This window comes from Alexandromys fortis, unplaced genomic scaffold (genome assembly GCF_014885135.2).
Source record: "Alexandromys fortis isolate MF-2015 unplaced genomic scaffold, M_Fortis_MF-2015_v1.1 scaffold_251, whole genome shotgun sequence".
Lineage (NCBI taxonomy): Eukaryota > Metazoa > Chordata > Mammalia > Rodentia > Cricetidae > Alexandromys > Alexandromys fortis.
The window spans coordinates 1,353,477-1,363,718 of record NW_026068176.1 but is presented as its reverse complement, the minus strand read 5'-3'; the positions used below and the strand labels follow the sequence as shown (position 1 = coordinate 1,363,718).

Below are 10,242 nucleotides of genomic sequence, written 5' to 3'. Positions count from 1 at the left end.
TTTTTCCATCTGATGAAGACTGCATTCCTCACATCTTCAAAGGGAAAATAAGAAGTTGCTGCAAAAATAGAAGTATCAACTTTTCCATCTCTCTCTCTCTCTCTCTCTCTCTCTCTCTCTCTCTCTCTCTCTCTCTCTCACACACACACACACACACATAATCTATTAAAGGCAATGATTCAGACATTTCCTGTGAAATCTGCTGTAGCAAATTCCTTGGCAGAGGCATTAGATGAACAGCTTACCCACGACTTCCAGTGAAATGCAGCCCAGAAAAGAAGACATCTAAACAGAAAGTTTACCCTGATTCTGTTTACCTACACCAACCCCTTGTATCTGGTTGGATTCTTCATCATCATGTAAGTATGACCTCTATTTTTGAATATGTCTAACTAGAAGCATTAAGCATGTCTGTAACTAATCTCAACAAACACGTTTGTCAATTTGGATACCAAGGAAAAAATGTAGCCAAATTACCAGTAGATGTGAAGGTGAAGGTTTTTTGGTTGTTGCTGCCTTAAATCGTTGTACCCAGTATACTCATTAAGTAACTAACTCTTACTATCTGTTACTGCCCGCTAGAATATTTTCATATGCATGTACATATGCACGTTTCTGTTGTGTTCTTCCTCTAAATTCTGAACTGACAGAGGGCAAGCTATAAATATGTATCAAATATTTTTATCTTTGGTGTCATATAGTACAGATTAGACACTGTCTTGCTATATTAAGAAACGAAACTGTACAGTTCGACTAGTCTGACTTCAGAAAACAATTCACTTGACTTTTATTAAAAAATCACTTTGTATTTTGTGAGAACCCATAATTATGCTTGGCAATGTAAACAGAGTTAGTTCATCAACTTTAATTCACACGATCAAATTTCAGGTTGCTTTATTTTGTTTTGGAAATGGAGTTACATTTCTCTTTTAAAATAAGTAATGAAACATAACTTATAAAAGTGATCACCTTTAAAGTGACAAATTTGAGCATACACACACAAATACGAAGATATTACCACAATCAAAGCGATAAACACAATCAGATTGCTTTTGATAGAAATCATAGTACATAGCTACACTTCTGTGTGGTTCGGAGTTGTTCGGTTTCACATCCTTCTGACGTGATGTAACTTGACATTTGCACGTACTCACTCATGCAAGGGTCTTTGAAGTGGGATTTCCTGGCCCAGATCAGGAGATATGGCCATCTACAGAATTCTAAACAACAGTTTTCTGACTCCATTGCCTGCCCTGGCCCACTTTCCTCTAAGAATTATTCATGAAACAATCCCCTTTCTCATTGACAAATGCATAAATGTGATAACTAGCCTAAGATTAGCCTAGCTGTCCATTGATTTTTTTCTTTGGGGGGGGGGGGTGTGCTCTTCCAGTTCACCCTCTCTCTCTCCCTCATCTTTCTTTCTTTCTTTCCCTCTCCCTCTCCCTCCCCCCCCTCTCTCTCTCTATAAGATGATTGGAATAATGCATCTGGCCTTGCTTTAAAAGTGAAAAGGAGGTAAATGGAAAAGGACACATGGGGTAGTAAAAAAGACCTGACCTAAACATGGTTGTTTTTTGAGATTCAAATCCTTTTGAACATAATGACAAGTAAAAGAAATTTTCTTTGGGCATTTATTTTGTCTTCATTATTTATTTTTCTTCTTTCAGTATTTCATACTGTAGCCAGTATCTTTCTCTTTATTCCATTTGTAAGCAGCTTGAAACCCATGTCTTTTGATATGCCTGTTCCAATCACCTAATATTCTTTTTCCTTCCTTCCACTTTTTAAATATTGAAATATAATTACATCATTTCTACTTCCCCTTTTCCCTCCAATCACTTCCATGACCCCCTTTGTATTTTCTTTTAAATTTTCAGTCTTTAAAAAATGTTATTGCATACATGTATGCATATGCATCTGTATTTCTAAACATAGCCTTCTCAGTCTGCATAATGTTATTTAGATATATGTTTTCAGTGTTGACTATTTGGTAGTGAATTACCAATTGGTGTGCTCTTCCCTGGAGAAACTTTTTTTTCACTCTCAGCCTTCCTTAGTTGCCTAAAGTTTTTGTAAAACTATCCCAAGGTTACTTTAATAACGAAGAATTTAAAGGACTGGTTTTAAAGGTGGTGAAAGAAGAAATATAGCAAGGTTGACTTTTTTGAAAAATTCTTTGTATATTGACATCCTAATCTGTAATTTCAAATTAATGAAAAGTATCCAAAGGTAAGTTCTTGTAGAATCTTAGAAAACATGTTGGGTTGCAAAGAGGAAAACTTTGCTGTTTAGACAAGCCTGTATTAGAAGTTCCTGCATTTCTTAGTCATATGCGAGTTTGTTTAAGTTACTGAGCCTACAAAAGCCTTGTCTCTTTTTAGTCACTAAAATTAGGATCACTTTTTCTTTCTTTTTTTAACTTTTATTTTAATTTTTCAAGACAGGGTTTCTGTGTAACAGTTCTGGCTGTCCTGGAACTTGTTCTGTAGACAAGGTTGGCCTTGAACTCATAGAGATCTGCCTGACTCTTTCTCCCAAGCACTAGGATTAAAGGTCTGTGCCATTATGCCCAACTTAAGATCACTTTTTAAGGGAGTGCAAAATAATAATAATAAAAAAACACCTTTCATACTTTCATTCCAGGAACAAATCCCATGTTATCATGTTGTATGATTCTAAACACGATACTGAATTTGGCTTGCTACAGATTTGTTGAGTAGTTTTTCAGTTCTGTTCATCAGGCACAGTGGTTCATAATCCCTTTGTTTGCTAGAGGTGGAATTTGTAGGACTCCAATGAAAAGCAGCAAAGCAGCTGTTGAGCTCTGCTTCACCTGGTGTTAAAAACAAAACAGAACACTCCATGAGCAAGTAAGCACTTCTGAACATCACAAATTTGAATTATCTGACTGAAAAGTCTGTCTCTTGGAAAATCACAAAGGTATGACAACTGTAGAACAAAAAATAAAAACCCAGAGACATATATTGGTGTTCAAGCTGAAGATTAGAAAAGCAAAGCAGCTAACCACTATAGAGACCTTTTACCTCTACCTAATCTTCATATCAAAAGGGCAAAATCCTGTCTCCACAAATACTCAGACTCCACACTCCACTGGGTTCCTGTCTTTTCCCCTTTATATTCTTCTTGCTGCCCAGTTACATTGCTCCTGACACCACCTCCCTAGTGCTAGGATTAAGGTGTGTGACTCCCAAACACTAGGATTAAAAGTGTGAACCACCACCACCTGGATCTTTTTCTCAATTGATTTTGTGTAGCTCAGGGTAGCCTTGAATTCAGAGATCCATCTGCCTCTCCACGTTCTGGGATTAAAGGTGTTTGCTACCACTCCCTGACCTCTAGTGCCTTTGCTTTATACTCTGACCTTCAGGAAAGCTTTATTTATTAAAAATACAAATAAAGTATCCCTACAGACAACACAACTTAATGACCCTGATAGGCTGAAGATTATTATTAACCTTTATCTAGGAACTCATTCAGATTGGCTTTCTGAACCTTAGACATTTTAAATTGTGTCTTCCATGCATATTTTTTCTTAGTCATGCCGTCTTGAGAACAAAAAAAAAAGTTTACGCATCTCACATAGCAAACTACATTCTGGAATTTTGAGACACTATCAGAAACATAGATTTTTATATAATTTTCTTTGCAGTGAAAATACCCCTACTTTATACTTTGTATCAAATTACATTTCAAAACACAGGCAAAAGTCATCTGAGAATAGGGAACCACAATTGAGGAAAAAAATGCCTCCATAAGATCAGGTTGTAGGCAAGTCTGCAGAGCATTTTCTCAATTATTGATTGATGGGAGAGAGTCCAGCGCATTGTGAGTGATGCCACTGTTGGTTGGTAGTCTTGGGTTTTATAAGAAAGCAGGATGAGAAAGGCATGGGAAACAACCCAGTAAGCGGAACCCATCCATGGCCTCTGTATCAGTTTCTGCCTCCAGGTTCCTGCCCTGTTTGAGTTCCTATCCTGACTTTCTTTGATGATAATCTGTGATGTGGAAGCATAAACCATATAAATCCTTTCCTCCCCAAGTTGCTTTGATGATGCTGTTTCATCACAGAAATGATAATCCTAACTAGAAAATGCTATCTATGTGTAATGATTTCCTTGAGGATGTTCTCCATGTCACTCTTGTTTTAATAGCTGCCACACAAAATGCTCTTCCTTAGTGTCATGATGGTACATATGACAGAAATCATAGAGGAGATTTCAGATGAATGGAAAAAATGTTCTAAGCATGCTATTTGTAAATGCAAAGGATACCAATGTGAAGAATTATTGTGGCGGGGTGGGCGACTGTAGAAGAAACAGTTGTTAGCTTTAAAAAGTATTTCTGTGTGAAGGAGGAGAGATCATTTAAATATTGTCATAATTTCATTTAGAAATTGTAAGTGTAACATTTACCTCTCATTTCTAGTGCATTGATCAAGAAGAATACTGTTTTCTCTCTACTAGACATCTGCCCCAAGAATTTTCCTGATTCTGATATATGAATCAATCTCCTCAGGAAAATTTCTTTTAATTCTTTGGTTACTCTAAGTGATCAGAAGAAAAGATGAAACCCTGAGACATCAGTTTATATATAGAAAGCTTTTAAACAGAAGAAATGTGATTTTTAGTTGCTGTTTTGTTTTCTTTGAGAAAAGTTCTCTCTAACACAGAACTGACTCCTGGAACTCACTGTGTCGACTAGACTAGCCTTGAACTCAGATCTGCTGGCCTCACTGCCTCCTGTGTGCTTCTATCCAGTACTGGAAAAAAAAGATTTTTGTCTTTGCCATCAATTGCCACCAAAAGTATGATGTCATTTTAGATGCCTGTGTGATATAATACGAAACTGGGTCTAACCATGGGAAAGTTATTAAAACCACTAACTCTCATGCACAGAACTATAGTTTCAAGTGCGTTAAGTTGTGTTGCATATAATATTATAGAAATTTTTTCTTCTCTACCTTACTCTAGGAATCCTGCCCAACTTCACATTTTAATACATCGAGACCATATGAAAGACCTCCGAAGGTACCTGGTGTTCAAATACATCCAATATCTAGTCTTACCTTCTCCAAATGCCATCATGACCCTACTGGGATTGCTCGCTAGTCTGTATGTCATGCTGATATTGACATTTCCTTCTGTATCCAGAAAATCCACTGTGGTGTTTATTAGTAACATAGCTCAGGCAGACATATTAGTTGGCTGCAACATTTTTTCTACCATCACAGCAGGAGTGACAAATAGTGACACATCTTTAGCTTCTTTTCAATCTGCCTTGAGGCAGAACTTCCAAATTGCAAATGTTCATGCCAGTTCCCTTTTACTCAGCTGTGTTAGCCTAGAGGCTTTTCTGATTACTTTTCTTCCAGTAGAGACTCGCCACATAAGGAATGTTAGATGTGCCAGAGTAGCTTCTAAGATCATCTGGGCTGCTGTAATTATTGAGTGTTTCCTTTATCAGCTTGAGTGCATCAAAGGCTTTAACGTTTCTTATCTTGGCATTCATAGGCAAGCTCAGCTATTGGTGAATTTCTGTTATGACACCACAGCATTGCTGAAATTACTTGTTTACCCGACTGGAGTTCTTTTAAGAATCTTCAATGTTTATCTTTTTTATAAAATTTATTTCAGGGACTTCTATATTTAGTTTGTTAGGAATGTGAGATCTGGTGCCCAGTTGTTTTGTTAAACACTCATGTTAATGGTGCTGTGAAGACATTTTATAGATACAATTAACTTGTAATTTGCTACTATTAAGAAAAAGAGACTAACATCAGTAGTGAAACTGGACCTCATCTAATCAGCTGAAGGCCTTGAGAGAAAAACACAAGTTTTCCATCAAAAAAAAAAATATTGCCTGAAGACTGGTAACTTGAGGTTCGAAGCTGTTGTCTGCACTGCACATTCCAGACTCAAGACTACATCACCTGTGTTTCCGGCGTTCCAGCTTCGTGGCTCACTGCCACAAAGTTTGAACTTTCTAGCTCTGAAAAATCATCTAAGATGGTTAACTGAAAAGAAAGAGAAGCCACAACCTGCTCAGTCTGTGTAATAACACTTGTATGTATGTCTTCAGAACTGATCACTTGGGACTGAATAACCAATTGATGCTTTTCCCTGGGGAAGACATTTTTCTCTTGCTCTCTGGTTTACTTAGTTGCCTGTAGTTATTTGCCTAAAGTTGAGGCCTTGTGAGCTTTCCCTCTCCATGTTAGCCTGTCTGTTGGCATTGTCTTTGTTCAGGTCCTGTTTAGGCAGCCATGTTGGTGAGACTTCATGGATGTAGCTTCTGACATTACTAGGAAAGACAGCCTCAAAGAAATCCCCTTATCTGCCAGCTCTTAGAATCTTTCCACCTTCTCTTCAGCAATTACAATTGATGGCAAAGAGGCCAAGAATTGAATGAGAGCAAGGAGGGGTAGGTATATGGGGTGGTTTGGGGGGAGAAAAGGGAAAAATACTGTAATAGTATTATAATCTCAAAATAAAAACAGAAAGAGAAAATGTCATATCCCATATGTTCTGTTTATTTTTAGTTTTAATTTCAGAGAACCCTAGCTGATTTTTGCTACTGAGAGTCATTCCAGAGAAGCAGAGTCTTACAAGTTTTCTGAAATAGTTTTGGGATTTTGACATTTCTTCTCTAATGTAACTGGATTTAAGAGTTTTGATGTCTCTATTTCTAGTAGTAAAAAGGACTCTGATAGGATATAGGATGATATGGCAAGAGGTATAAAAGAGCATGATTGAATAGTGTCAATGAAATCTCTTGGTGAACACATACAAAGGGGAGGCTTTGAACTCATTATGTTGCTGAGACTAGTCTTTGACTCCTGATCCTCACAATTCTACCTCTCAAGTGTTGAGATGACAGCTCAAGTGTACTATGACACCTGGCTGGGTACCCTAGGGCATCCTTATAAAATAGTGAGTTTACAGAGATTAAAGAATTCTATTACTTTTAATTTGCCAAGTGAAAAAAGAAAGGAATGAATTAGAGGTTTTTAATTCCTAGTTCAAGTGAAGTAATGATTTGAAAACACCAAAATCTTCTCTGAAAGATTCTTCCCTGTAGTGACAGAATTGACACGATGAAAAGTCGAAACTAGATGCCTTCATTTGAGCAAGTTACAGCTTAACTAGAACTTCTAACTTCATAAGTGAAGACATTAATTGGGAAAGAAGGGGATATTCAAAATTGACATGGGGTAAATGGTCAAATGCTTAAGACCTGAAGACACTGAAACCCTAAGGTTAGCCAAGTTCATTTTGTCAGTAGAAACAGTCTCATCAAAGGAAGAACTCTCCTTTGCCAAAGAAACTCTTACAGAATCTCATATCAAGGTTGTCTTGCACCAGTCAAGTATCTTCCTGGGTTCTTACAGTTATATCTCTGCTAATTCTGGGTCTGTAATTAAACTCAAGTCCCAGCAAGCACTAAAAGATGAGGTGTGTTGCATAAGGATGTTTGTTAAGATGTACAAGAACTGTATGAGTTTTCTAATTTAGACAGATGGGAACTTGAGTGAAATGTTAAGTAATAGATACGAAGGGTGGAGTCTAAGGGTGAAGGACATAGCATTGGATTAGGCCAAATAAGCTTATGGAGATTAGAATGTTAGAGTGATAACACACACTCTTTTGCCATGAACATGAATAAAAAGGTTTATTAGAGATTGCCAACATTCATTTTAAAATAATGCATTTTATTATTTCTTTGAGATTTACATACACTGCATTTTGATCATATTCACTTTTGCTCCTTGTTAAAACTCTTTGCAGATCCATTCCCTGCTCCTTACCCCCTGTACTTTGGTGTTCTTTCTCTTGAATTTTTTGAAAAAGAAGATGTTGTCTTGTAACCGATCACTTGGTCCTCTGGCTCTTACAATTTTTCTGTTTCCTCTTCCATTACAGTCCTTGAGCTTTAGGTATCAGATTTGTGTTACAAATTTATTAACTGGGAAGGGTATTTGATAGTCAGTTATTAACGGCACTTTGATTTTCTATAATGGCCTCTCTCTACTACTGGCGCTGAAAAGAAAAAGAAAAAAAGAAACCTTCTTTGATGATGGGAAAAACTACATTTTTTTCTGTTGATATAAGTATAAATGTTTAAAATTTAGTTTGAAATTACAGTGGTTTTAGAAAATGGCAGTAGTAGGTGCTCGCTGAGGTTCCACTGCCTCACCAGCCATGAGTAGATGATTCAGCCTACTGTACAGCATGAATTCCCTCCTCATATCCAATCAGGTGCCTATTGCATACCCCCAAGCTATAAGCACCACTGATGCATCTTTTGTAGCATCTATCTATGCTGGCCATTGTTGTGGTTCTTTGGCATCACAGCTGGATAAGACTGTTGATTTCTTTAATTTCTCAGCAGCTTGCATGACTTGTTCACATACTATGAGAGGTAGTTGTTGGAGAGGAGGATTCCAGGTCATAACCAAGTTTGGTTTCTCAAGTCCTGTCTCTAAAGTATGTGGTTTCTTCACCAATAGGGTCTTACTATTTTATTATGGAAGACAACAAAGGGCAATGACTATGACCTATAAGTCATAAGACCAAAGTCTGTCTTTGAGTTTCCTGAAAAACCCTAAAAGGGGGTTTCCCTTGTTTGGCACTGTGTCCTTCATTAGAGTGTGTATGGTTTGGGGGTAAAGTATTGTCATCACAAGTGACATATCTTTAGTTAAAATGTATACAAACATATATGCAATTTTAGGTAAAGATTAAATAATATAATTCTCTAAATCCTATGGCTAATGTTCTTGAAGAACTTTGTGGTTTCTTTTTATAGACAAAAAAAATATATCACAAAGGAATTCCTCATCATAATAGAATAGTAGAGTCTGGGATGCTACCAACCCATTGGTGGCACAGGACATCAAAGTTGATAGGACTACAGTTACAGTAATGTACACTACAGTCAAAGACGTGCTCAGAATAGTCTAGTGCACAGAGTCAGAAATATGTATGTAGTTTTAGTTTATTGATCATTGTGAAAAGAAATAGAATATATCTAGAAGGTTTATTAAATTCTTTTTTGATTTTCCTATGTTGAAGAATTCTAGGCCAAGTAAAGAATACTGAAATTTGAATCATAAAGATGGCTACAATGACAAAGAAGAAAAGGAGGAGAAAGTAGAGGAAACGGCAGAGGCAGCATCAGTAGCAGCAGCAGCAGCAGCAGTTTAGGTATGGTAGTACATCCCTGTAATCACAGAACTCAGGAAACTGAGATAGAAGAATCATGAGTTTAAGGTCAGCCTGGGCTGCATGGTTAAGTCTCATGTTAAACTAGGCTACATAATAACAATAGAGAAACAGGAGTCTCCAATTTCTTCATCTAATGCCAATTTTCAAACCATATTCACTTGAATTAAGTGGAGGATATGTGTCCTCGTGTAAGGGAGTATGCCTATAATTATACTGTTACACATCCTACAAGTCAAAGTGTCCCATGGCTTTACTAACTAGGGTGACTTTGCATTGAGAAAGCGGAAATAGACTTTTGGAAGATTGGTAGGTAGAGGGTCTGAAGTGACACTAATTTCAAAATACCCAAAACATCACTGTGATATGTCAGTCAGGATGGGGGAATTTAAGGGATAAATGATCAGTGAAGCTCAGCCCCCCTTATGTCTAATGTCTTGCCAAATTTATTTTTTCCATTATCTCTTCAGTTCCAGGATGTATAACTAACTGCTATAGACATACTTAATAACTTGCAGAACCCCATGTTAGTACCCTGATCTATAGAGAAAGGGCTATTTATTATGGCAGGAAAAGTCAAGCAAAAACCACTAGAGTGGAAATTATAAATCAGAAACAATGTTGGTTCTCTTGGAGGGACATCAGTTTTTACTATCAACATAAAGACTTATATGATTTACATATTGGGATTAGCACCACATTCTGACAATTTAATGTAACTTTAAAATTTTTTGCTATTGCTCTCTCTTCCTATCCCACCCAGCTTGCATCCACAACCCTCCCCGCCCCCTCCGTCTGACTCCCTTCCCTCTTTGACCACATAACATCTCCCAGCCCAGCCTGTCCGGGCTCTAGGACCGAATCCGAATCGGCAGGCAAACGGGAGGGTGGTAGCTCCTTTGTCCCCACTAGCCTGCCTGCAGCAAGCTAGGTAGGTCCTTTGTTTACGAGACACCTAGCAGCAAGGAGTTCCGGTCCAGGCACCAGGAGAGACATC

General features: G+C 37.5%; 1 protein-coding gene across 1 annotated transcript; it reads left to right on the top strand.

The window, feature by feature from the left end:
* The first annotated feature begins 238 nt into the window (after positions 1-238).
* Positions 239-6,339, top strand: LOC126492517 (P2Y purinoceptor 6-like). The gene is made up of 2 exons (XM_050128975.1): positions 239-359; positions 4,995-6,339. Coding segments are annotated over exons 1-2 (681 nt in total). The 5' UTR covers positions 239-357; the 3' UTR covers positions 5,674-6,339.
* The last annotated feature ends 3,903 nt before the right edge of the window (positions 6,340-10,242 follow it).